General features: G+C 39.5%; 1 protein-coding gene across 10 annotated transcripts in view; it reads right to left on the reverse strand.

The window, feature by feature from the left end:
• The window catches only part of USP34 (ubiquitin specific peptidase 34), a 110296-nt gene that overhangs the window by 1647 nt on the left and 80887 nt on the right, over positions 1-27762 (reverse strand). For 2 of the 10 annotated variants that reach the window (XM_056488181.1, XM_056488175.1), the window contains exons 45-79: positions 26651-26797; positions 26506-26562; positions 26330-26407; positions 25573-25667; positions 24445-24617; positions 23963-24116; positions 23148-23226; positions 22224-22277; positions 22033-22128; positions 21073-21137; positions 20901-20976; positions 20756-20803; positions 20325-20390; positions 19050-19130; positions 17838-17923; positions 16850-17018; positions 16694-16768; positions 16010-16161; positions 15537-15585; positions 15341-15445; positions 15184-15228; positions 14089-14193; positions 12013-12160; positions 10432-11066; positions 9319-9476; positions 8420-8498; positions 6030-6156; positions 5565-5672; positions 4458-4562; positions 4209-4333; positions 3070-3222; positions 2071-2194; positions 1342-1421; positions 639-779; positions 364-510 (exon numbers count right to left, since the gene is read on the reverse strand). In XM_056488181.1, the coding sequence (XP_056344156.1) occupies positions 364-510; positions 639-779; positions 1342-1421; positions 2071-2194; positions 3070-3222; positions 4209-4333; positions 4458-4562; positions 5565-5672; positions 6030-6156; positions 8420-8498; positions 9319-9476; positions 10432-11066; positions 12013-12160; positions 14089-14193; positions 15184-15228; positions 15341-15445; positions 15537-15585; positions 16010-16161; positions 16694-16768; positions 16850-17018; positions 17838-17923; positions 19050-19130; positions 20325-20390; positions 20756-20803; positions 20901-20976; positions 21073-21137; positions 22033-22128; positions 22224-22277; positions 23148-23226; positions 23963-24116; positions 24445-24617; positions 25573-25667; positions 26330-26407; positions 26506-26562; positions 26651-26797 (4185 nt within the window). Of the gene's footprint in view, positions 1-363; positions 511-638; positions 780-1341; positions 1422-2070; positions 2195-3069; positions 3223-4208; positions 4334-4457; positions 4563-5564; positions 5673-6029; positions 6157-8419; positions 8499-9318; positions 9477-10431; positions 11067-12012; positions 12161-14088; positions 14194-15183; positions 15229-15340; positions 15446-15536; positions 15586-16009; positions 16162-16693; positions 16769-16849; positions 17019-17837; positions 17924-19049; positions 19131-20324; positions 20391-20755; positions 20804-20900; positions 20977-21072; positions 21138-22032; positions 22129-22223; positions 22278-23147; positions 23227-23962; positions 24117-24444; positions 24618-25572; positions 25668-26329; positions 26408-26505; positions 26584-26650; positions 26798-27762 lie in introns of those variants that run through there. The other 8 variants (XM_056488174.1, XM_056488172.1, XM_056488179.1 and 5 more) reach the window with 6 other exon arrangements.

Below are 27762 nucleotides of genomic sequence, written 5' to 3' on the forward strand. Positions count from 1 at the left end.
ACTGCAAACTGTGAATCTTGCACACACAGACTGTGCAATAAGGAGATGCTGTTCCTGTTCTGAGCAGCCCAAAATCTCATTCTAGAGTTGCTAACACCACTGAAATTCCCCACTCACTTTCTGCTGACCTTAACAAGATCTGTCCTGCAGGTGACAATGCTGCACTGAGACACAAAACCTTGCTGGGTTACAGCACTCCCACCATGAATGCTCCTGCAGTTGTTAATACTTTACTCCCCACAGTCAGGTCAATATTCCCACCTGCCCATGGCCCCCCAGGAGCTCAGCTGAGGCAGGGAGTGCCTCACACCTGGCACAGGGCACTGAGGAGTTCCTGTAGGACATGAGCTAGAAAAGACTCACCCCATTTAATGTAGAGCTTGCTTTGGAAATTTCAACTCTCTGGTTGCTGAAGTCAGATTCTAGGCTTTGATACTGATTTATTAGATTTGTAATTAGAGTGTTGATTAAGTTGGCACAGTTTGCTTCAGAAAATACCTGCCCTTGCACCTGTGGAAACAAAAATATTTTTTTAAAAACCATAAAAAAATTGGAACTGGGAAAACAGCATCTCAAAATGAAGCAGCATCTGTGCCTGCATTCCTTGGAGTAATAATTATTGCTAAAAGACCACATACCTTGAGAAGAAAATGAGTCAGAAAGGTGTAGACAATGTTGTTGTTAAGAAAGGTCCTTTCATCCATCAGAATACATTTGATATATTCTGCAAAAACTGGATCTTCACAGAGGAGCTTCACACAGTTCTTGGACATTGCAGACTGGCAAGGAAACAGAAGATGGCAGAGTCAGCACCAGAACTGCAGGCCAGGCCCACTGAGAAACAGTTCAGGTCTATCAGATGCCAGTAACTTTTACAGATTACTGACAATTCTTATTTCCCTTTTCCTGTGATGAAGCTCCTTCCCCAGGAAGGCCAGTTTATCCCCACCAGTGTGTGTGGGAAGGGAGAGCCTCCTGATCTGTGAGCCAACCAAAGGGTCCTCTCCCATCATATCCAGACTTTGATACATTTTTCCTTCATCATCCCAGTGTTTGTGCTACATAAAAAGCTGCAATTTCACAATTTCACAGGCATGATGAGGTGCTTTCTGCACACCCACCACCATTAGTGGGAGGAGTTGCTGTGTTAAACTTTTGTTTAACATGTACAGGGAATGCACATGTACAGGGAGTAACTACAATTTACCAGATTTGATTTAGCAGATTTGAACACAGGCAGAGTATTTTATAAACACCACCCACCAGTTACAACTGTGGGTTCTTTGTTCCACATTCAGTGTGTTTTGCCTGTGTTTCCCTTCTGTTGGTTCTTACTCTTACCTGAGTCTGGCAAAGCTCAGTCCAGAGTTTGGGGAAGAGGGCGAGGTGAAGTGGCAAACCTTCATAAGCAACCAGAACACCTGCAATGCATGAGGAAAGAAGTCAGTGTGGGAGAACTTTGCAAATTCCTCAGTAAAGCAGTGCCAAGGTGCTGTGTCATTTTACAGGATCCCATTCCAAGCATTTTGTATGATCAGGAAGCTGTAGTGTCCATGAGGTTTTTAAAGCCTATTTAATAAATACATTGGAAAAGTGTGACAACCAACAAGCAGATGGGTGATTTAGGGGATAAAAGGACATTCTCTCATTGCTCTTTGGATGAGATTATTGGTGTGACACTGAGGTCTGTGCACACTGAGGAACTCGCCTTGGGGTTGTGTGGGAACACAAAAATTGAAATATTGTCAATTAATTGCCATTGCTGAGATGCTGAGGATTCAGGATCTGATCCAAAGCAATTTAAGCTGCCAACCACCCAGAAAGAGCCTGAGTGAGTCCTGTATTAAACTCTACATGTACAGTAAGACTGAATTCTCAGTGGTTACCTCAGCTCTTTTCTGGACAGGCCCAAAACATTTCAGTCACATGGGTAAGGCTCAACTCTCTTATACACAGTTAACAGTTTGGTGGATAAAAATAATATCCAAACACAGCAAGTTTCACAGGCTCTGGAGCTATCACACACACAAAAAAAAAAAAAAGCTTTGTCTGCTTCACCTTGATACTTACTCATTTTAACTAGAGTTTCAGTAAACTTTTCACAGTTGATTGCAACTCGACACAGGAGGTGGATGAACTGGTGGTAGGAGAAGAAATAGTCCAGCAGCATCCGGTCGTAAACATCATCTTTGCCCTGAAGATTTAAGAGAGTCTCATTTAACCTTCAAAGCCACAGGACAGCTCCCAGATTCCCCTGAGCATCTCCCTGCCTGTCACCTGCCCTGCAGTATTTCATCCTGGACTACAGGAAAACAGTGGGAATCTCCAAGTGCCTCCTCAGCCAGCCCTTGGCAAGCACCAGGGTGTGATAGGAGGAAGGATGGCAAATGCAATTCCCTGCCAGGAAAATCTCTGATTGGAGGGTTCTGAGCCAACACCCAGAGGGTGCAAAGCTGTGCAAATACCATGGCTTGAAGAGGACAAGAAAATGCAGTGACTGTAGCACATACAGACACCTAAATATAAATATATACACACTACTGCTTTTTAAATCATAACTTGTCAGTTGTGATCTGTAGAAATCAGAATTTTCTCGAGACTGAGCTTCAGAGCAGAATTTTCAGAAATGTCTCAAACCCAATCATAGACATAAGTCGCTATTTTAGTATTTTGGATGTATATAAGCTTAAAATAGCATCAGAGAGCCCTCTAAAACTCAAGCAGAAAATGCAACCTTATACAAAGCAACTGAATGAGAAACAAGCATGCAAAACCACAGGGCAACGTGACTGTGGATGTGGTTCTAGAGGTTTAAAAATATTCTCCTTCCTAATGTAGTAGGAATTTGATATAAAGGGTGAAATACTGTGTCATGTAATATGACAACTTTTAAAATCCAGGTATTTACATTCTGCAGTGTCACTTCTGGATGCACGATGGGGAAACCCACCAGAGACAGTTTCTGGCTCTCTAACATCTTTTCAAACGCTTGGACTACACAGTCAATTTGATGGTGCACAAATAGACACAGCATCATTCTGAAAGCTTTAAAAAAGAAGGGTTACTTACCCTACAGTAACCGTGCTTCTTCGAAATGTGTTGCCCACACAGATTCCCATCTACGTGCACATAGGCCCCATGTGCAGGAGATTGGATTCTTTCTGAATAGCTGTGTCCACTGGGGCTGTGCCTGCACCCAGTGTGTCCTTGCGACCACTGTACCTGAGGGCACAAGGGGTATGGCGGCTTCAACCACCACTCAATTCCTTCACCCGTAAGAATCCCCTAGGACAGGACTCGGAATTAGCACAGCAGGAGGAGCACAGAATCTGTGTGGACAAAGCATCTTGAAGAACCACAGTTACCGGACAGCAAGTAACCAGTTCTCCTGCTTCAAATGATTGTCCATACATATTCCTTTTTGGGTGGGATTCACCTGACCTGACTTTAGCTATCTAAAATCTAGTCACTGGTGTTCCCTGCACTCCTGGGACAGGAAGGAGGGGAGCTCTTTCTCTCCTTCCCAGGGTAACTCTTTGTGGCCAGGAGCCCCAGGAAGAGCTGGATGCTGACCTTTTAGATAGGCAAAGTGACGTGAGCTGAATCCCACCGTTGCTGCAGCTGTAACAACGGGACGTGGCAAGTCACTAGGGAGGAGCCCCACCAAAGCTGGCATCCCATCAGGAAGCCCACAGAAGGGAAAATGGCAAGTGAAAAGACTTAAAGCCCTTTATGACAATTCAGGAACTGGATTTTACCCAAACAAAGTAGGAGATTAAGCCTCAGTCCCAGGTGAATGGACTCTACCGGAACCTGCGGGGCCTCCTTGGCTGTCTGCCAATAAATCTTAAGATAGTGTGAAACCCATCTGGACAATCCCTGGGTGGTGCCTCAATTTCTTTTATAAATGCCACAGACAGACTGGGAAATTACCAAAATGTGAGTTATAGGGTTTTCTTCCTACCACAATGCCCAAACCCTTATGGTGTCTGCAATATGAAGCTGTGTATCCCCAAGGGCAGGGAAATGGTGCTTCTGAAGTGCACATCTAGAATGGAGTATATGAGGACAACACATCTTGAAGAAGAATTATGCTTTGTTTACAAAGAAAAGGTAAATGCATTGAGCTACTGGATTCTTCCAATACTTTTATAAAAATGGGAAAACAACAGAGAAATAATTCTTTACAGGACCACTTGTTTACATACCTTGCTGGCTTCCACCATGGTGGGCAAGAGGCACATGTTGAGTTCGGGACGCGGAGGACGAATATTGCTTTTCCCCCCTATTAATTTCAAATTTTCACGACATGGAAAATAAGGTCCAAGAGACACTGTAGTGTAAGTTCGGATAAAATAGGGATATATTAAAAAGGTCAATATTTGACATCAGCAAGGAACACGATAGAGTAATAATAGTGTAAGAGAACTTCAAAATACAATCACTGAAATACCTACTTGGGATATTACTGTGGTGGTATGTACAATGATTGTGCTGTAGAAATGGAACCAGAGTATGTAGGAAATCATGAGGACTTAAAAGTACAAGCTCCTTGAGGACATCTACAAACAAAAAGTTGTTGTTGCTATTACAAATTGTTATTTCTTAACAGCAAACAGTTCAATGTAAGGCTCATGCATTTGCAAACTCTCTCTCGCATCCCTTTTGCCGCAGCTCCGCCGTGAGCAGCACCTGAGTGACACCCCTGCCTCCGTCCCCATTCCCTTCACCTCTGCCCCTGGGACAGACCCTGCTCAGTGCTGCAGCAGCCACCAGGGAGGGGCCAGCTTGGACAATGAGAACCTCAGTAAAATTACCCTCTTTGCTTCTTCTTTAACAGAGCAGCTCTGATGCCTGGAAAATGGCAACCGGCAGCAGTCAGGAGGACAAGGAGAAAATACTCAAAAGAGGGGGAAATGCATACAAATCACACACAAAAAAAGGTATTTTGGACATAGTGTTAGGCCTTTATCAGCAATATATTAAATAATATTAAAAAAGCCTAAACTAGAAAAAACCTGGACCTTTCTGAAATAGCTTTGCTAATGCAAGAGAGGCATTTGGATATATCTGTGTCTACACTTTAAAACCCATTCCTTTCTACAAGCTACTTAAGCTTTAGTTCCACTATTACACTTCACAGTGCTGAATCACAAAAATGACCAGGAAAAGCTGTTTCTCAGTGTAACTTGGCCTCCATGCTCCCTTCTAAGGGAAGCTTCAGTTCACGTTTGAATTGTAATGTCAGATTTGGGATTTGATTCGAAACTCAGTGACACCTGAGCTGAGGAGCTACTCCTTAGGTGGCAAATTGGTCTCACAAAGTGACCTGTGACTTCTTGTGCCCCCAGTCTGCATGCCTGAGCTGAACACAGGTATATTCAATGCAAGCAGACAAACCCAGAACTCTCTGGAGTAACAACACCACTACTGATGCACTGCCAGTATCACACCAACAACCCCAACCTCCAGAGTTTCCAGCAGAGCACGTGCACTTGTGAAGTGGCACTTCCACCTCACAGCAGGTGCCTGTGCAGGACAGGTCCTGCCTGGCCAGGACTTACCAATGCAGGCGTTTCTAAGCTCGGGAGGACTGTAGGAATTGAGCAGAGTTAAGAGCTTATGGGCAAATTCAATCCGCTCCTGCCACTGAATGAGAGCTTGCTTCACATCTGCAAATGCAAACATCCCAGGAGGCTGCTTAGCTCATGGCTCAGAAGCTTGTTAAATACAGCACAGAATTTTACTGCTGAAGAATCTCTTTTTCCTCTACTATGGTCTTAATCCATCTAGGAATCTGTTAAATCTCATTGGTCTACTGCTATTAAATTAATGAAATTTAGTTCTGTATTAAGCCATTAAGTAATTTAATAAATAACAATTTAATATCCATTGCAGCCACATATTCGATTGTACAGCAAGTTTTTTAAAACAACTAATAAGCAAAAAAACCCCACCCACTAGGGTTTGGGTGAGGAAAATTACTTTAGAGACAAGTAGCATAATCCTTTCAAGAGTTAAAATCAAACCTTTTCTTTGCAGATATGGACGTGTGGATTTCAGAACCGAAAGGAAAATGGACAGAAGCTCTACCAGGTCTCCAGTCACATGGCAAGCTGTGGCCTCGTGGTACATCATGTGCAACGTGTTAAAGGACTGGGAAAAAGAAAAAAGGTCAAAATTTTATGTTGCCAAACTAAGGTACTTGTTAGTATTCCTCTTTTTATCATGCAGATATATTTACACTTATTTTATGCTCAAACAAGATATTTTATCCTCAAAAAATACAAGGTATTGGATATAATCACAATGTTCTTCATTTATTTCCAAGGTAAAAGCTTTGTGTTACCAGCTCAAAGTAATTACCAAGTTTTCACAGCTTTGTTTACAACCCAATGAACAAAGTCTCATTTGAGACACAGTATTTTTATATCCCTGTAATCCCAAACTTTCTTTGCCAGCAGACAAAGTGATACAAGAGGTGCACAAAGACAGACAGATATATGAATTTGGGGAGAAAAAGGTAGGATTAAGATGAATGCCAGTCATTTTTCAAAATGCTGCTGAAGGATATATGGTTCTACATCAGATGAATTACTTCTCCTTTTATACCTTCTGGGCATCTGTGATTTATAGAAATACTGGGAAGGAAAAGCAACTCATTTCCGAACTGCAAAAATTCTAGCACAGGATGTAAGAGAAGATATTTAATCTGCAGGGGTATTTGAAATATAAAACTCCAGTAGCCTTAGTCCCTGGAACGCAAACCCTTGCCAGACCCTTTTTATACTACAGTGAAGACAAAAGACACATGGCCATCCCCAAGTGGAAAACTTCCCTGGATGTGACAACTCCTTAATGCAGCTTTTTGTCACCAGGCAAAACACTTCCAGCCAACAACTGACAATATAAGGCAGATAACCTCCAGCTGTAAAGTACTATCAATTTAATCTAATTTCTAGCCATGTTTTACACAGGATAAATTAATTTTATATTACACACTCTTCATAAACTTAATTATCCATTGTTATTATGGATGAGGGCTAACTAAGCTAAACTAAATTCTTTTTATACATCTCTATGTTTGTACCTTAATCTCCTTACATTTCATGTATGGATAACCTTATAGCCCAGTTCCTGACTTTTTACACCCAGTTTACTGGATGGAGGCATTTTCATAACAAAAAGGAACAGATATTCTGGAGTAATTAACTACAATTAATCAACCTATAGGCTTATATTTATAAGAAGCCCCTGAAAACTCAATTTCAAATAGAACTTTATTGTTTCTGTAATTCCAGCTCCTTCTTCCACACTTTTTTTCCCAGAAAATGCAAACCAGTGCCATAAGAAGAGTTAGAAGAATTTTTTATACAAACCATATAAAAGTGGGACTGGAATCAACCTGAAATCATCATCCAGTCCAGCCATGTGCCTAAATGCAAACCAAATATCCTTGACAGATTGTTTGCTCCAAGTCCTTCTGACGCCTTGCAGTTGTGCTGGCTGCCCCCTCCTGCAGCAAGCTATTCCAAAATCCCATTTTCTGCACAGCCACAATTACCTCTGAGCCACTTGTCTTGCACCATGGATTTTCCCAGTTTAATATCTCTCCTGGATACACAGTTCTACAGGTGCCAAGAATGAACTGAATCTTGGTTTTCTGCTTTCTCCAACACATCCAGATTTTTATTTTTGTTCTCAAAGGGATCCTGCCCCACAGAGCACTGCCAATGTTTTTAATAAACACAGGTTCTCACCCATCACCTCAATAATGGAAGTGCTGAATGGAATCCAGGATATTTCAGGACATGTGAACCTGTAGAGTTAAACTGCTGGGAGCAGGGGCTTGACATTCCAACTGTATCCATTTCAGAGGTACATGATTTCATTTTTTTCCATTCAATTTTGAACTAATTCTGGTCTCATGGACCAAATCCCCAAATTTACAATTAGATGTGCTCCAGAAATGCATTTTAGGTTTAGCTCCATCAGAAGGAAATACAGTTTATGTGTTTCAGACCACTCCTTGCAAACAAAGGCAGAACAGGTAGGAAAGAAAAGGAGAACTGCCTCAGGAGGGCTTGAAAGGAGGGTCAGAAATATTAACCACAACTGCAGCTGAGTACTCTTAAAGTTATTTCTGGCTTTTAACCTGTTGCCTTAACACTTTTTAACAACTAACAACTGTGTGAATGCACTTAGCCATTCAATCCCAAGTACCTGTAATAAAAGGAATGACACCAAAAAAGCATAAATTTATTTCTCTCAGCATGATCTGTTGGTGGCATTCCCTCTGTCCTGAGAAGGAAAAAAACAATTTCCTGATCTTTTTAGTACTAAAAAGAAATCCTGTTAAAGCTGACAGGAGAAGTACCAGGGAGAGATGTTTGCTATAATTAAATAACAAAGTAATTACCTCAGTCATCAGAATCAATCCTCTATTGAAAACAACGAGAAGTCTGTCTTCATCAGATTCTAATAATATTCTGAAGGCACTAGGAAAAAAACCCAAACATTGAGAACACTGAAAATCACATCCCAAGCTTAAAATTGTTATACTCATGTTGTTATTTTGGAAAACAATCACAAAAGAACAAAGAATCCCCAAAAGAACATAATTCTTCTCATCATTACCCTCTCTCATTTTTTAATTTAAAAATGCCTCTGCTGTCGACCTCCTTTATGTTATGGTAAGTAATTTATAGATAATCTTTACAGAAATATTTCCCATAAAACCACTGCAAAAATGTGGTAGGTGATGTACTTTGAAAGACAGAAGTTTATGCTTCTTAAATGGTACATTTAAATAAATTCAGTCAAGCATATGTTTGGCCTTTTAAATGTCTGAAAACATTTTTATCAGAATATTTTATGCTTACAGCAGAACAGAAAGAAAAGGATTATGCTAATGAATGGTTTCTTTCCACATAAAGATTATTTTGGATAATGCGGCTGTGCTCTGTGACAGGTGAGTGCATGTAGCCCCTCCAGGTTACACAGTCTGTCCCTTCCACAAGGGTTTCAGTGCACCAAGAGCTCTGTTTAAAGCCCAGCCCTGACCTACATGCACAAGCAATTTATAGCTCTGCTGAGAATGCCCAAGCAGCACTTTCAGCTGTACTTCCTAAGCCCAGAAATGAAACACCCTTTGAAGACACGATACAATAAAACCGTCCCACAGGCACTATTTCTACATCACATTTCTGCTCCAAAGAAACAACTACCAACAAGGGCAGCTGCAACTACAGCTCTGCTTGTGGGGGGAGGCTGAGGATGGAATTCCAGCTGAGCTGCTGGATGAGCTCAGGGCTGTACCTTATGAGAGTCGTCCAACAAGAGCGTCCGTCCAAGCAGCGCAGGTAACAGCTTATGGTGGTTTTCTTAAATTGCTTTATGTCCTCTATCTCTTCCTCTCTCATGTCTGGCCTCTGAGCTACAAACAGCTGCATGAGGTTGAACAGCTCTTCTACTGCCTAAAACACACAGGAAGACTTGGTTAGAGTCAGCTCTCTCACTGTGGTATGGTTCACACTTTATTTCAAAGTTATACAATCAGGTGTTTTGATGCTTGCTAAGAGCACAGCTCACTGTCACATTTATGTGTTCATCTATATATGTACAAAGCAATCTGAAATCCTCATCCCTGGGACCAAACATTCAGAAAGCTGCTTGTGCCAAAACCTGCTGCAGTCCCATATGCCTGGCAAACACCAAACACAGTGGAGTAATTCAGGTCCCTTGCAAGACAAACTGAGACTTCTGAGGAGAGCAACGGGACTGTCAGTGTAAAATTTCTCAGTGAGCTGATCTAGGCAGAAGTTCAACAAGGAAGATGCCTTGCATCCTCCTCCTCTCCACAGTGATGGGAAGCTTTGTATTTGTGTCCCTGCACACCCCAAAGGATCCCAAAGCAATATTCACTGTGTGATCATTCAAACCCAGGTCTCTTCCAGCCTCTGTAAGCCTGTTTGTTGTTTGAGCATCACACATGGCCTACTTTAACCTGCTCTGTGCTGCAGGTGTCACTGTGTTGTACTGACAGCACAACTCCCAGGTCTGCCAAAGGTACATGAGTGTTCTCAAAGGGAACACCAGGCTGTCCTCCCCTGGAATGCCAAAAGGCTAAACCTTGGCCCTTTTCCAGAGACTGCAAGCCAAGAAGAAACTGGGAAATCCTCCACCTTTGTTATAATGCAACCTCCTTTTTAGAGACCACCATCAAAGCTTATTCCTTATTTCTTTCCACTAGGCTGGAAAACTGAACAGTGGAAACACCCAGAAAACAACAACTGCTCTCCAGCTGCCACGCAGCAAGGAAAACCCAAACCAATCCCCCCTGAAGTCTAACAAACGGATCCAAAGACACAAATGACTCCCACACTTAACACTTTCACCCTGGGCACGTTAATTCCACGGTGTGTCACTTACTCCTGGGTACTGACTGGCGTGAGGGGTGAGGTTCTTGAAGGCCCACTGGATGTTCTGGTGAGAAGCCAGCTGCCTGGTGAAGGCGGGGGACTGCTCGCAGCAGAGGCGCAGGATGCCGTAGTAGGCGGGCAGCATGCCGCGGTTGAAGAGCACCACGTCCTGGTCGTCGTGGTCGGCCAGGATGTAATTGAAGGCAATGTTCTTGGTCACCACGGGGTTCTGCACGATAAGGCGCACGTTCTCGGGACAGTCCACGCACACGTTGTACCAGAAGGACAGCAGGGCCTGCTTGTTGTGGTTGGTGGCGATGGCCGGCTCCGAGAGCTTCGGCTGGAAGAGGTTCCACAGGTCCATGAAGTAGGTGGAGAACATGAGCTTCTCGGTTTTGGAGATCAAACAGTACGTCATGAAGCTGAAGTAGGGCACCAGCTTGGTGGTGCCGTGAACGGCAGCGTCCACGTAGAGCTTGGCCCGCGAGAGCAGGCCGAGCAGCACGTTGTAGACCTGGTGCAGAACCACCGTGGTGTCGGGGCTGAGGGGCAGGTCCCGCGTGGGGATGTGCAGGGAGCGCGTCGAGCGGAACATCTGACGGAAGGAATTGCTTGGAATAAGCGACACCAAGAGATAGGCTGCAGCTTCAAATAGAAACAGATTTGTTACGCCTCTGACAGTGACACACCTGCTTAACAGCCATGTAAACAGCAATTCAACTGCACTGCATCTTCCATTTACAATTTCAAAGCATTTTACTGAATCCGGTATTACTATATTCGCACTAGGAAAAAATCCAAGTGTGTAAGTGTAGCACAAAGCACATTAAAAGGGATGTACTACCTACATCCCTGTCTGCTGCCTGGCTCTCCCTGCGCTAACACAATGCATCCCACCACAGAATGTGACCCCAGGTCCCATCACACAATGCAACCCAGAGGTTTTCCATGACTGAAGCTGTCCATTGCTCAATCAAGAGGTCATTACATCCTCAGAGATGTTTACAACTGGAGCCTGTTGCAAAGCTGTACCTCCAGTTTTTACATCTCCCTCAGCCACAGAAATGTGTTAAAGGTCAGTGGCCTCTACTCCTGTGACAGTGGAGTCTCCTTTGTTAAAAAGTTGACACAGGGGAGGCTGAAAACGTTCTCTGGCAATGTGACAGTGTGATTCCTGGCAGAACAAAGCCAAGATATCCTGGAATCTGGGAGAAAGCACAGGCGGCTTCTCCTTGATCCACAAGTTCAAAGGACTCTTGAAGATTACTGTGGAAGAACATGTACTACTCCCACCCATTGTACAGCCATGTGATGGAAAACCTCTGGAATTACCTCTTTTCCTTCTTTAGGTTTTCCTGGACCTTGCAGATTAACCATTTAAAATAAAGAACCTATCAATGTATCATTCAAGGTACCAAATGAAAACACAGTTTTCATCAAAACTGGTAACACCTCTGGATGAGGCACAGTTACCCTAAGATTTTAAAACTCAGCAATTCTAAAACAACTGGAAAATGAAGAAAAGACAAAGACAGGAGCATGCAACTCACTGAAACAGGTGACAAATTTTCTCCAATTAAAATCCACTTACAAGTTCTCACTCGAGGGTAGTTGTGTGCCAGGAGGAAACGTTCAACCCAGTTCTCCATGTTCTGCAGGACCCAGCTGTGAGCCAGTTTGTTCCGAGGGGTTTGCACAGCCAGCCAATCCAGGCACTGAGAGGGGTTGTACTCAATGACCTAAAGGAGAGGGGGGAAAATCAAAAGGAATACATTAATCTTCCTACTATGCACTAATTGTAATAAAAACCCCTAAAATCACTTTCAACATTTCTTTTTAACATCACTTAGGGCTATGGAAGCACCTGCAAGACTGAGCTGCTCTGCACACAAAGAAAACCTTATTAAATTCCACTGGTTTTTGCTTCTGAACCTTGTTCACAGTTCTGAAAGTTCAGTCTAAGCCCAGGAAATTACTCTGCCTATTCTTTCTGCATATTATGAGATATTTAGAAGTTGAAATATTAAGCACTAAGATGAGCAACCTTGTCTTTATAAACAAGTATTTTTAAAAAATATCTAACACCAAACCTTAACACTGAATCACTATTTTCGTAAGTTACATCAAAAGAACATAAATGGTATGCAAAGATGTTCATACAGCTTCATGCTAAGGGTAACTATTACATTTTTTTATTGAATATACAATTTCAAGGAATAAATTTATCCAGCACTTTCCAAAGGCAATGAGTGCTGTTGTGCAGTCATCAAACCTTCAGAGAATAAGGAGAAAACGAGGCTTCCTGTGCTTTTCTGGCTCTGTGTAGCTGGAAACCTGTTAACATGAGGCCAATAAATGTAGTTTGTTCTTTTGTTAGTTTTTAAAGACTACTTTCTTTTTACCTCAAGGCCCAGGTGCCCAGACAAGAAAAAAATTTTACCCTAAGGAATCAGAGGTAGTAACTGGCTTGCTGAAGCTGTTCTCAGTTCCTCTACTCCACCTGAAGAATATGAGCAGCTGACACAACCATAACTCTGCTTATAAAATTTTAATCTCATTTTAAAAATAAACACCTTAAGAACAATCTCCTCCCTTAATTTAGAAATGACAAATTGCTCTGTCAGGATTCCTGGGAAATGGCTGGAGGGAATGTCCAAGAAAGAGACAATCATTTCTCAGTGTCTGCAGAGCTCAATCACTTTTTAATGACTTCTAGAAGCTGGAGAGGCTATAAAAGTAGATTCTACACACCAAGTAGAACTCACTGCTGGGTCTCACATCCCTGCCTATGTCAGCAGCTGGGTGTCACTGTGCCCCTTGAGATGTGCTGTTTAAACTCCCTTTACCTGAGGTGCAGAAGTTACAGCTCATCCATCACATCACTTGTGATCCTACAGCTGCTCCTGACCAGGAGGAAATCCTTTGAACAGCAATCCATGTCCCATCCCACAGTGCTCCAGCCCCATTTTTTAAAGGGAATTAAAGGGAATGAGCTGGTCCTCAGCAGTCTCCAGGCTGGCTATGCTGTTCTCAGCCAGGAATGAAGACAGTAAATTGTACTGGGAACTCAGAGAGCAGGGAGGTGAAGAGAAAGCTTTAATTGCTCATCCGTGGCTCAGATCAAGGAATTCATCCCTGTGCCAACTTGGTTAAAAAGTCTCTCTCTCATTTTAGAAACAAAAGCAAGGTTGGTCCTTGCAATTATCCAGCAGACTCAGTTTAGCACTGTTTTATGTGTTAGAAGTGTTAATGGACATTTTACAGAGAATCAAAAATGTCAAATTAATGTTCGTGGAATCTGTACATAAAGGCAAAAAAACCTTTATGTGATGGGTGTTGAAACACTTTAAAGACCTTGCAAAAGGATAACTGAGAAAATTATGTGGAATGTGTACAGAAAAAGCATTCTTGGCCTTTATTATGAATCAAATAATTTCTCATTGAACTAAAATTTTGAAGTTAAACTGAAAGAGCCATGAACCCTACATTAAGTTACAACAGAACTTTTTAATGCCTATTGGCTGTTGCTGTTCATTCAGAAGAGGAATGGTAATAAAAAAACCCATGGACTGATGCAGGAAGGATGACAACAAAATACAAAAAAAGACATAAAAGAACCAACAAGAGAAAGACAATTTAGCTTCTGTTTTTATTTTACATATTGTACCTCCCATATCCTCTGCAGAATGTAAGAAGCAAAGGGTGGCATTCCTGGAGGTCCACCAGCAAATTCCATGAGCATGGTGAGCAATTTGAAAAAAGGATTGGCTGCCTGTAATGCAGAAAAGGGAAAAATATCCAATTTCATCCATTTAATTTCATCCACATTTTAAAAAGTAGTTTTTTAAAACCCCAGTTCACAGAAAAGTTCTATGAACTTCAGACATGAACATTTATAATAGTTTAATCCCATACTATTTCATCTGTACATAATCCACACATATCTATAAATTATGCCACTGGTTACAGTCAGTGCAAAGCAACAGGATCATATGAGACAGGATCACTCTAGGAGAAGTTAAATGAAAAAAAAAATAAAAAAAATATATATGTATGTATGTATTATAGGAAATACAGACATTATTCTGGAAAAAGGAAAGAATCAAGCTGTCCATTGCCAAAGAATTTACTAATTTATCCTGGTTTATATTTACAGAAGACTTCACTAGCTCAGATAAATTATTATTTTTATGTATTTATATAACCTGGAATATGGATGCTGGAAGGTTATCCAAAAGCATCCCATTTTGAGGTTTTATACTGCCAAGACTCACCCAGCTTCTAACAATATTTCAACAGTGGTTACAACTATAATTATATTTTCTGCATCTGGAATCCATTTGGAACACTCAGTATTTCTGTTATTACCAGGGCAGGAATTTACTCTGAATGAGAAATGTGTTTGCCAGCACAGAACTGTAAAACATTGCCCTAAATCTTGAACAGCCATATAGTAAGTAATTATCTCCATTTATTCTTGCACAATATTTTAATGTTACCAACTTTTTAAAATAAATTCATACTGGTGGAGAATCTGGAAATATTATTTCACTTGAATTAAACTTTCATCCTAAGTGGCACAGCAAATTTATGTTTAATAAAACTTCACAAACAGTGCAGACAGACTTCATTTAATGCCACAAAAACCTGATTGGATCATCTTCCATGCAAGATTTTTGATGGGCAAAGGATTATTTCTGTGATTTAAACCAGGAAAATATGACTACAGATTATTTACTAGACAGGTACTGTGTTTACATACCTCAGGAGTCAGCTTTGCTATAGATGTGAACAGCATGGACACAATCTTGAAAAGAAAACACACAAAACTCACTTAGACTTGTTAAAATAGTAACAATTACCCCATGACACCTATGGGAGGAGATTTCAATGAACAGCTGCAGGTCCCTGCTACTCACATGCTCTGCAAGGCGATTGTTGTACCGGCACAAACTGAAAATCAGGTTGCAGGTTTGCCTGATGTTGATCCCATCACGGATATGTTGAAATAAAAAAGGGAAACCCTGCAACAAATAAGCAGATACAGTACACTGCCTACAGCTACACACCACACAGGGTTTGGGAGGCTAAAGAAGTCATTTGGAACTTGATTACCTTTCCTCCTGTCAGCGCTGCCATGTCATTCTGGGACAAGGTCAAATGCCTAAAACCCAAAAGAAAATTATAATTTAACTTCAGCCATGATTATGGTCAGGGAGACACTCAGGACTGAGTGTTAGTTCATAATCTTCAGTATCACAACATACAAGAGACAATAAATGTGTTGATGTAAAACTGAATAACAAAAAAAAAGTTGTACTTGAATGAGATAAAAAAAGGAAACCAAATGAATGCAACTGAATGTTTTCAATTGCATTTAACCCAAGTCTTAATACTTAACCCAAGTCTTCCACTTGGGCAACAATGACAACCCCTTTTTAAGTTATTAAAAATATAATGGGCTCATGTACAAGCTTACTTATGCTGTTAAAAAAGCCACAATAAAACCCTCAGACAAACCAATAAAATCTGACTCCTTTCTGAACTATGAATTCTGAACTAATTTTGTTTTTTTCAGCAGCTCTTGCCTTTCTGAGCGAGATTGTTCCACCAGAAGAGCAATCAGGGCAATCATCTTTTCAAGAGCAGCAGGCCTGTATTTCTCTTCTGCTAAAGAAAGGATATCTTCCTCTTCCTCCTCTTCCTCCCCTTCTTCCTCAGAAAGCACTTCAACCTGGGGCTAAGGGAAAAACAGAACTTCAGTGCGGACATTTTGAGCCTTCATTTCAAAAAGCCTTTGCAAATCCTGTCCTTTATTCCAAACAACTTCATCAACTTGCATGAATCAAACCAGGTAAGTATCTAATCAACTGATCTTCATATTGAAACGTTCACTTTGCTGAACCAAAATTGTATTTACAAATACAAGAGAGGTAGGCCGGCTGAAGATGTGGTCTATTGAGCAAAAAAAGCAGGTAAATTTAAGAACCTAAATTGTACAATAGGAGTGAGGAATTATTTGTTAATAGCATTACCATTAAGTTAAGGGCAACTTTAATTGTTTTTACTCAGTACTTGTTTGTATACTAAACAGTATTAGTCAATTCAACACATTTGTAAAAATATTACATTCACTTAAACATTAAAAAAATGGTGGAAGTGAAGCAATTTTAACTTAACAGCTGAAAGATGATTCAAGACACACAGCAGTAATGATTACAGATGCAAAATAGGGAATATTATTTGTTATTATATAAAATACTCCAACTTACATTCTCAGGCCCTTTGGTTCCCATGTAGAAATGGACCATTGTGGATATGGCTTGCAGAGAGAGCAAGAACTGGCTCTGAAAAACACAGGGATGGAATTCCATGAAAACACATCCGTGCACAGACACCACCAACCCCCAAGGCAAGGCTGTACTCACCTCCTCCTCTCCCATTTTGGCAAACTCGTAGAGAAAGGCGAAGTACTCGGTGAGGTGCTTGCTGTGGGGCTTGACGCCGTGCTCCATGATGGACAGCAGCGTCTTCACAAAGCGCGTGACGCACGAGCGGCTCCCGATGTCCTCCACGGGCCCGTCCATGTCATCAGAGCTGCGGCAACAACAGCCAGCGTGGGTACTGCTCACAGTGCACTGAGCCAGCCCAAACAAAGCAATCCACTAAATGCCTGCTCTCACCCCTACCCACAGCCTGGATAACACAGCCCAGCCTAAGGGAGTGTCTTGGGTTGCAATACAGCATGTGGCCAGAAATGTTGAAGCCAGGTGGAGTAGTGATTTCCTTATCTCCTGGCACATATTATCTGCTAATGGGCCATCTTTAAGACCAGCTGGGGCAATCATCTTTATCTTTTCCACAATCCATCCTCCCTCCAGGAAGATATCATCTGCTGCTGGGCCACTGAGTCCCACTGCATGACTGATAGAATTCCATCATCCCACTGGGAGATGCTCCAGCCAGGGAGAGGAGCCAAGCCTTTCCTACCCAGATAAAAACTGAGATTTTGGAGAGCAAGATATCCATCCTTCTACTGGATTCCAGAGGAAAGCCAGACCTTTCCACATCTTCTCTGGACCTTCAGAGGAAAACTGCACCCTCTACAGGAGCACTGCTTCAGCTGAACCACATCTGTCACTGCAGGGGGACTGTAGCCACCATTGAATGGGACTGCTACCAACACCCTGACTGACTGAAAACCTTCTCTAAGGGAGCAAACTTTTCAAACAATTTGACAATGCCCTCTGCAAGCCTACTGGTATTTTTAAATCCATCAGAGCAGTCTGGGCAGAATAATGAAGAACAATTAGCACTATTTCAGCTTTACATGACTGTTTGGGGTGACTCATTAATAAAAGCAGCTGCAGCAATGCATGAAATAATGAAGAGAAGGTTGCAGGGGGTTTATTTTACCAGTCTTCCATTCCTGGCTGCAGGTACAGGTGTGCATGTACCGGCCTCAGCCTCTGGATCACGTGGATACACAAGCGCTGGAACATCTGCAAATGGAGAAGGGAATGAACTCCACACCTTCAGTCCTTTACAAAAAGGTCAACATGTCATTCCTAAGCAAAGAATATTCTGCCTTCAAGTCCCACTGCCAGCTCTTCACAGGTTCAAAGTTTGAAAGACAAAGCTGAGATTGTATTCTAACAGAAGAATCAAACCTGGTTTTTATGAACAGATCTCATGGAGGAACCCTAAACCCAGCTTTTAATATTGGTGTACACCAATATGACTATTTATTTACTTCTATTTTTTGAAACATTTTGATATTTTTGGCAAGATGTTTTTTAATTTTGCTGCTGGCTCACAGGAATTCATGTAAAAATTCAAAGGAAATTCCTTCCAGTAATTTTTATTTTGTAAAGCATTCATGAGAAGAAGACCTTGCCTAACACCTTGCATAGCATTTTCCCATGAAATGTATTCTTTTACTGATGCATTGCATACAAAAACTATGTATGGGTCTGTATGGAAATACCACTTTATTAATTAGAAATCCAACTGAAGAATTCAGGTGAGATAAAGTAACTGTTAAAGTTTATACCTTAACAACTTGCAAAGAAAGCACACTTGTTAAGTGACACTATTAATAATTGGATTTGTGAATGTACAAATGCTACTAATGTAGAGTTTTTTAAAAAGTATATCCAGAAAAGGGTGTTAACAAAGCTTTGTGACATAATATTGTAAAATTACCCACACAAATTTACTGCTGAAGTTTCAAATTGGAGCTTTGAGGAGTACTGAATGTAAACAGTTTGACTTTTTTGTGTTTTCTGAAGGTGGAGCTTGATGAACAATTGTTGAATTAATTCAGAAAAAACCCCAATTTTTTTAATGTAAAGTGTTCAGATTTGCAGAGATCACGACGGAGTCTTAGAAACCTTAATTTGCATCTACTGTGATTTAGTGATCCTGACTGTGCAGCCATGCTGGGGTTGTTTCAAACACTAACACTCCCATGGCCAAATACTTTCCCTGAATCATTTGCAAGAATGGAGAAGAATCAGACAATTACAGGGCTTCAGCAGAACTGTCAGAATCACAGCCATCAGAATTGTCTGTTTCTGGTCATGCCTCAAGCAGTCACCTGACTTGGAAAGGAACTTTTTTTCTTACCTGCCTCACAATCTGATTGGGACACTTTATTAGAATCTGCATTGGCCACCAATCATCATCAGCCATACGATCCAAAAACCACTGCAGAAGATACATACTGTGTTAGTTTTGTTCCACACTTGCTCTAGTCCAATCTTCTTTTTTGCATGATATTAAAGTCTGAAGAGAAATCGATGTTACTATTATTAAGGAATAGGCAAGTTTTATTCCAAGGGAAATCTAAAATGTCTTCTGTGCATGAAGGAATAAAGAAACAAAGATCAATAGCAATAAACAGCAATATAGATTTATATCTGGTATATATCTTCTTATCCCTGTGCTCTGCATGCCATTAGAAAATTATCTGCAAGAACACACTTATCCTGCAAAGTGATGTCAGCAGCATAAAAAACTATGCTTAAAATAAAGCACAACCTGAAGAATCTTGGATAAGAGTGATAGGATTAAACAGAGCTTCCCAAGTTAGATCCCTCTCGCATTTTAACATGTGGAAAAGCCTCACAGCCTCCAGAGACCCAAAAAGTATAAAACTAACAGAGGATGACTCATTCCAAGTCAGACTCAGCAAATAATACAGCTCAGTCTTCTGACTCCCAGAATTTTGAGTCACAAGGAAAAACAGTTTAAAATAATCAACATTCTTACTTCTATTTTAATTCTACCTGAGTATTCTTTACTATATTAAATGTCTTCACTCAAGCATCTTAGGACTACACCCCACTGAGACAACTGTACACCCAAATACTATCACATAATTTATCAATCTAGAATCAATTTATAAAAGAATATTGGATTTATAAAAGAAAAATGGATTTAATCCTTTGTACTTAATAGTCTAGGCCAGTGCTGGGCTCCTGTACATTTAAATTATCACAGAAACACTCAAACTTTTCTTCAGTATCTCAAAATTGTTTTCAGCAAGACCCCAGCGAATTCTTTGTCTTTTCATGTCTCTTGTGTGAGTTAATTTAAGCACATCTTCATTACACAAATCACTAAGTAATAATTAATCAAATTAAGAGTTTGTGGCACTGGCTCTCTCTTATTCCAATGACAAAATGATTTTTGTAGTCTCAACAGAGGTTTCTGCAAATAAAAGTTAAGTCATTCCCCAAAATCTACAGTAATGAGAGGATGAATTTCATCTCACAGAGCACAAATATACCAAATACAGTAGTTCATAGTCCAAAATATTCCAGGGATACGAACCTCCAGGAAAGTTAAACAATATATAGAAAGTTGGTTTGTACTTTGCTGAGTTCCTAAGTCACTTACTTCACAAGCTGCCTGACTGTTATTAAACTGTTTTGTTAACAGTTCAATCCACTGAAGCATTGTAGGCTGTGAAAAGAAACACAGAAAAAACTGTAACTTAAAATAAGGAATTCCAGCATAATCTTTAAACATCTCTAAATGGCTCAGTAAAGCACCAAATCTTAAGAATATATTAAAAACAATAAACATTTGATGAATTAATAATACATTGCACCTACAGATAAGTACCAGTCCCTAATTTTTATATACACATCATATTCCACTGTGCAGTGCTCACTATAAATGTGGTAAATGACATCCTAAACATTAACTCTGCATCATATATGGTAATTTTACAGCTCAAAATCCCACTTTTAAATTGGCAAGTACAGATCTGCTTTTCACTAGATTCATGCAGCTACTTAATGAGAATTTACAAGTAAATCAAATACCTTTTCCTTTGAATGAATAAATGTCTCTAGTACAAAGGAAGTGCTTAACTGGAAAAAAAAATGGCACCATTAATTTAGAATGCACAAATTAAAATGTCAACAAGGAAACAGATAATAAAAGATGAGATTCTTTGGGAATCCTTACCTTTGCTGTCATCAGAGAAACCGCTTTTGGATCTGGTAGTGTACTTGGGATGCTACTACACAACTGCCACATAAACCTAGAGTCAGTAATTTTATTTGTTAATTAAAATAAATAATGATAATCTGCAAGAAGAAAAGAAGCATTAATATTATGTTTTTAAAGAAAAACTTACCCAAAATATGTATGTTCGAAAATGTTCTTGTCTTGAAGGAACTGCATATTATCATGCCATATCCACTGGAGAAAAAATGCTACCATCAGATACAAGAAAGCAGTTTATTTCACTACTTAAGCATGGTTTTAAAAATATTTAAATGATTCCGAGGCTAAAAAAACCCCAATTCTTTCTGTATGAAAAAATATTTCTGAAAGCACTTTCTTTAGTTTAAAGCTGTTTTGTTCATACTATCCCAAGTATTGGTTTTGCCTGCTGAACAGAGCTTTAAACCTTCTCCTCCTTCTGTGGCCTCATTTTGACAATTTAATTATTCAGACTTTTGGGCTTTAATTTTGAGAACAAGTTTTAAAAGAATCACAGGTGAAGTCTAACCCAAAGCCTGATGAGCTCTGAGAACTTCTGATAAATTCCTAAAGAGTAAGATTTGAATCTCCATCATTAAACCAGAAGAGAACTTCATGCCACGTCCCCTGTTCCTCTCTCTAAAGTGATGTTTTGATCACAACAATTCATAGTGATTTTCACAACAATGTAGTTTAAACTTTTAACTCTGATAAAATCTATTAATATTTTTAAGATCATGAAGGATAAAAGCATGCTCTGATTTGCTGACTAGGAATGAAGAGACATTTTAAATTAAGAATCTAAAATGTGGCAGATGCTGAAGCAACACTTCTGGCCAGAGGGAGCAGGGACATTAGATTTTCCAGGTGGTAAAAAGGGATTTATCCCATATACAGGACAGAATGAGAAAACATCTAAAATTCACATAAAATGTAAATCCTAATTCCCTTCCTCTGCTATGACAACCTCCTAAGGAAGACAGTGAAATGAAAGGACTGTCACCTTAGTGATTTAAATTATTTTTGCTTTCCTATGTTTATTCAGATTTCTGATGTGTTTAGGGCCTCCTAGAGTGTTTTAAAATTGGTGTTAAAACAAATCAACTTGTACCTCCAGCAATTCTGATGAAACATCAAATTTGTAGTCTTTGCCATTTTCCTCCTCTGGCTCCATCCGTTTATAAAACAGCATGTAAGCACTGTGTGTCTTGGAGAAAAAAACATCTGTATAATTTTTGCTTTGAGAGAGAAATCACGAAATCAGAAATATAATCACAGAAGAAGGGTTTGGAAGAGAAATACCTTTTCAAAGGAGAAGTCCATGAACTTATCAGTAACAGAATCATAAGTTTTTGTCTGTCAAGAAGAAAGCAAAACTATTAATTACAAGTGTTTTAATGCTTTAGTTTCTAATAGTTTGTGATGGTTCACTTGCACATTTATTTCATTACATTTATGAAGGTTGCTGCCAATTTAGTTGTTGCTCAAAGCAGTCTTGTTCCTTTTTTTCTACAGTGGCCTCTTCTGAATTTTCAAAGCTACTATGCAGTACTCTACCTCCATCCCAAGCAATTTCCTGGCTCATCCATCTCACTGACAGCTCTTCTTTAGAGGCATCTAAAGGTATTTTATCCATGTGCCAAAAAAAAAAGAATTTTTTGGTTTTATTTCAGCATATTGTCTTTCCCAGACAACAGAAGTTGTCTTATGCATAGGACTGCATTAGTAAGATACTGTGTTATCTATAAGGTGCTTTATATCATGCACACAGCTATAAATAATGATCAATTGAGGCACAACCTGAGAACATTTGAGTGTTGTTTGTAGTAATAATGTGTAAAAATATTCCAACTGATGTCACAGACAGTGACACAAGGCACAGACAAAGGTCAAAATGCCCTTTTTTCCCCAGAATATACCTAAAGCTTGAAGTAATTATTCCTTCATCAATGCTCTGAGCTAAGCAGTCACCCTGAGCCAGGATTCCTAAATTAGCTTGACTCACTTTTTTATACCTGAATAAATGGCATGATAAAAACCAGATCTAGTGAAGAAGTACCTCTTGTTTGGAAAGACACCTCACTAATTAACTTTGTTTCATTAGTAATATCTGTACTATACTTGTGACAGCTTCCTTTTAAAACCTCATACAAAGACCTGGGTTGTAACAAGTTGTAACAGATACTGAAAGAGGTGAACATGACAAAAATTCAGGTCACAACTTACAGTCATTTCTCCACCAAAACATTCAGAAGCGAGCTGGGCAGAATCGAAGGGTTTCACTTCAGCATCATTGAAAAGGTACCTGCAAGGCAGGAAGAAGCTTTGAAACAACTGCTGCTCTTCCCTAGGGGCAAATAAAGCCTATGAGCACTTCCAATGATTCCTCAGATTGAAATACCCCTTTTTAATTTCTTATGACTTGTTTAGATCCCAGCAAATGAAAATCTGGTCCCAAAGTGACTTCCTTCTAATAACATCAAACAAGGAGGCACTGCTGAGGATCCTCACTGGAGCAGGGGCTTGGTCATGGGCTGGGCCTGGAAATGCTCTGGCTATTCTAGAGAACAGGAATAGAGGAAACCTTGTCTCCTATTCCAGAGCTCCAGGGAGAAACCAATCCAAAACCAGCAGGCAGAGTGTTCCCTGCTTTCTTCTTTCTCCTTTCCATGCCCATGTCATTTCCCTTTCCCAAATCCTACATTCAGAAATGTAGCTGGAACCTCATCCAAGGTAGCAAGCACAATTCAGGAAGGACATCTAGGAAATCTTTTATATTGAAGTAATGAAAATCTAGTCCCACTAGGAAGTAATCCCTGGCTGTGCTGAGCCTAGCACAGCATTCCCTGTGTCCAAGGGACCACACAACTCTCCTGGCTACTGACCCATAGGCCAATTAATTCATATCCTTACAACTATCAAATTCCAACCTCCTGTGCTTTCCAGAGGAACCTACAAGATGCATCCCCTATATAACTGCATCTAACAAAGCCAACAAGCTTTAGTTATTAAAAATATGGAAATATAAAGGCATAGCTCACCACTTGTTGTTTTTGTAAGCATGAGGATTGACAATGTCTCTGATAAAACTGTAGTAATGCCCCCCATCTGCTGTTCCTGTGTGAACTGTCACACCAATCAGGTCATACTCATAACTCTCAGTTTCCTTCAGATATCCACCATCTTCCTTAAAACCTGGAAGAATTCAATGCCATATTTAATCAGTTATTTCCTGAACTCCCAAACTTCAACATTAGCAACAAACTGTACGTAACTATTTGCAATTCCTCTCATACTTTACCAACAAATACAAGATTAATTCAAATTAAACAGTATTTGAAAGCAAAACTGGCCATTTTTCTTCTGTGAAATGCAGTGTGATTTTGGGAATATAGATTGATTAAAGCTATGTTTGATTTTATTTACTTATATTCTGTATACAGGAAGTGAATACACAGATAAACACAGAGTGCACACACAGACAAGAGCACCAAAGCTTGCTGAATCCATTTTATGAGCAAACCTTCTTTCCTGTCGTTTTTTCCCATGAGGAAATCTTCAGTGTAGGGTGTCATATCCAAACGTAAAGGGAATGAAAAATGGGTATTGACTTTCTCCTTCATCATGGTCACCATATTAAATGTATATCTCATGGTGTTGAAGCTTAAGATACGAGGTAGTTTCTTAAAACATGCCCTGAAGGATCACAGACAAACATGATTTACAAAAGCTTAGCAGGGTGAATTGTATTTTCACGGAGATGTTAAACATTTCTTTCAAGTGTAACACTGGAGATCTGTTGTTAAGACATAAATATAAAATTCAGCTCTTACAGTGCCCCAGAGCAGGGCAGTCTGACTGGCAGCAGGAAGGTCAAATTTAGCCCATTAAACAATTCTATTTAGGCTGTCATTGTATCTTGGAAGAAACAGCAAATTTACTCCTATGGCAGGAACCAGTTTTCTAAAATAGAATCATAAAATAAGCCATGAATGAATTCAACAATTCAAATCTCTTTACTGCAGGGAGTTACCATCTTCCAAAAGATAAATTTCAAGGCAGAACATCTCCTGCATTAAATGTCATTAAATTCACAGTAATGGTTTTCAAGTTAGTTACCTTCATACCCATGTCATTTAAAACAAGGTGTTCCAACTCTAACAAAGAAATTTCTTAGCTGAAATACTAAGGCAACATAAAATTTTAATTTACTTTCTCTTTAAAAGCAGACTTTGAAAAACATAGGAACATTTTTAAAGCTACAGATTTTAGTTAAGAAATTCAAGGTGACATGAAATCTAAGCAATTACCCTGCACAATGAGTAACCAACCAACCTCTGAAAGCATTTAGTATTTTGAACCCAGGACTCATGTTTTAAAAGGTTCCAATTTCTGGGGTTTTTTTAAATTAAAAAGGTCATTAACATTTTCCTGTGTCTTTTGCTAAGATACTTTAAATTCTTTGCTTTGGAAATCTGATTTCCTTCTAATTTCTGATTTGCACAGGGATCACATCCTTATAGGCCTACATGATATAAACTGAATGGAAGAGCAGTCCTGCTCCATCTAAAGGATTACTGTTGCTCCAAATGGAATTTCAGTGATTTACTAAAAAGGAACATTAAGAATGTTTATTTCTTCTTAGCCACACCTTTTCTCAGCCCGCACTTTCTTCCCACAGTGAGAACACGTGTACATGTTGTCACCCTCCAAGGTGTCTTTAATAGTTACTTCATCAAGAGATTCCTGCATGGAGCAAACAAAAAAGGAGTTTACATTTATCTTGAATATTTATATCTTGTGCTCACATGGCCTGATTTCCAAATCCCTCCCTTTCAATCTTACTTTCAATTTAATTAACATTTCCGTAAGTTATGAAAATAAAGCCCCAAAATTTTTCACAGAAGAGCACAAACCTGAACTGAAAGAAGAGTTTGACAGGAAAACCAGTTCCTAACCCACACACAGAATTAAGAAACCAACTCATAAAAATGGTACTCAATATTCCAAGCTGTCTCAAAGAATTCAAATCCTTTAAATTCAAATTTCAAGTGTGGGGATTAATGGTTGTTTAAAAAGCTTGAAAACATAGAATTGTGCTTGTGTAAACTTGAAATTAACTTAATAAGCAGCAGTACTTGTAAAAGTTAAATCTTTTGGCATTTACAGTTCTCATATAAAATGGCCATAGCATGTTTAAAACAAGTAAATAGTGATTACTGATTGCAAAATAACAGTCAATGACTACTGTCAGCTCCAGCTGATGGCACACAGCAATTACCTCATAATATCAACCTCAAACCACCCCAAAACTGGAGTGCAAACAAAAAGCACTGACACTTTTAAGTGTATGGCAGTATTTTATGCCCTTTGAGATCTGAGATTCATCTCAGCCTGGCATTACTTACATAAATATTCTTCATATCTGCCACCTGGCACCTCACTGTGTAGAACTCCTCAGCTGTCTGACTCACATGCTCACAGTCCTGAACAAATGCAAGAGAAAAGCAATGAAATCACTTTTTTTGGGGAAGTTAGAAAAAAAATTATCCTTAAAAGATGAGGCTAGAGAAGGAACACTTACCAAAGAAACGACATTGTTTGTGATAACACCTCCAAACAAACTTTTCACTGTGTTTTTCTGTGAATGAATGAATAAATTCTGTCAAGGAAATTTGAGCAAATCTCTAAGTTTTCAAGCTCCCTTCTGCTCCCTCTTAATAACTCACCAGTTCTGGAGACATTTCCTCTATTTTTGTTATTAGGTCAGTGAAGAACTCAGTCATGTCTTTCTGCTCTCCAGTGTTCAAGGGCTGCTTATCCATGGTGTAGGTTTTACAGAAGGGCCTTGGGTTGTAGGCCTTACATTCACTTTCCTTTGGATAAAAGAAATCAAACAAAACCAAATCAACCCAAAATCTTTCATTTTCAAGTTACACAGATGGACCACACACACATATAGGAATGTATGTTTTTAAAAAGACATCTTTTATATACAAAATGCTTATTAGGTAGGATAGTTTCTTAAATGTTTAAATGTTTCTGCTGAAATGAAAGCAGCTTTTAACTAATTGATAACCATTATCTTGATACCAGTGAGTAAAGTATCATTAGTAAAAAAGTATTAAAACATTTAGTAAATACTCCATAAAATGAATAATTGAAATAAAATATCTTGGCTGAGGATGTGAAACATGCAGTTTCTGCAGATCTGTCCAGACACAAAATAAAATATGAGAACATCAGCTTGTATTTATGTATTTCTGGACATTGCTGACTTAAATCTTGCCAAGTGCTCAATTCTCATTCACACTCCTCCATGTTTTCATCTAGTTTTCAACAAGATGTGTTTAGCCAAAGAAAAGAATTTGCAGTATAAAGCAATTCTTTAGAAATATCTCCCCATTCCACTGCCTTGCACACTGGGAATGCAGAACTTTTTTATTCTGTTCTCTTTTAAGGAAGTATAGCAGGACAGCACCTCCTGTAAATATTGCCTGGTTTAGGATAAATAAAGTCTTTCTTCAAGATTTAAATCATGGTAAGTCTTGGTATGACTTTGTTCCTATATTATTTTTTGCTTATGTTAACACCTAATTTAATAATTTCTATGATTCATGGGAGGCATTACAAGTCAAGATTCTTTTCCCCATTTGTCTTCAAAGTTATTGTGAATTTCTTACACAAAACCAGTGTGAAGACACTCAACTCTCTTCAGGGTTTTTCATTATTTCAGAATTGCTTCAGTGTTTTAACAGCAGTGAACACCTGGGAACTGCTTTCATTTTGTTTGGTCCTGGAATCTCAAAATTTTGCTGTATTCCAATGGATTAATCTTTAA

Source organism: Oenanthe melanoleuca, chromosome 3 (assembly GCF_029582105.1).
Source record: "Oenanthe melanoleuca isolate GR-GAL-2019-014 chromosome 3, OMel1.0, whole genome shotgun sequence".
Classification (NCBI taxonomy): Eukaryota; Metazoa; Chordata; class Aves; order Passeriformes; family Muscicapidae; genus Oenanthe; species Oenanthe melanoleuca.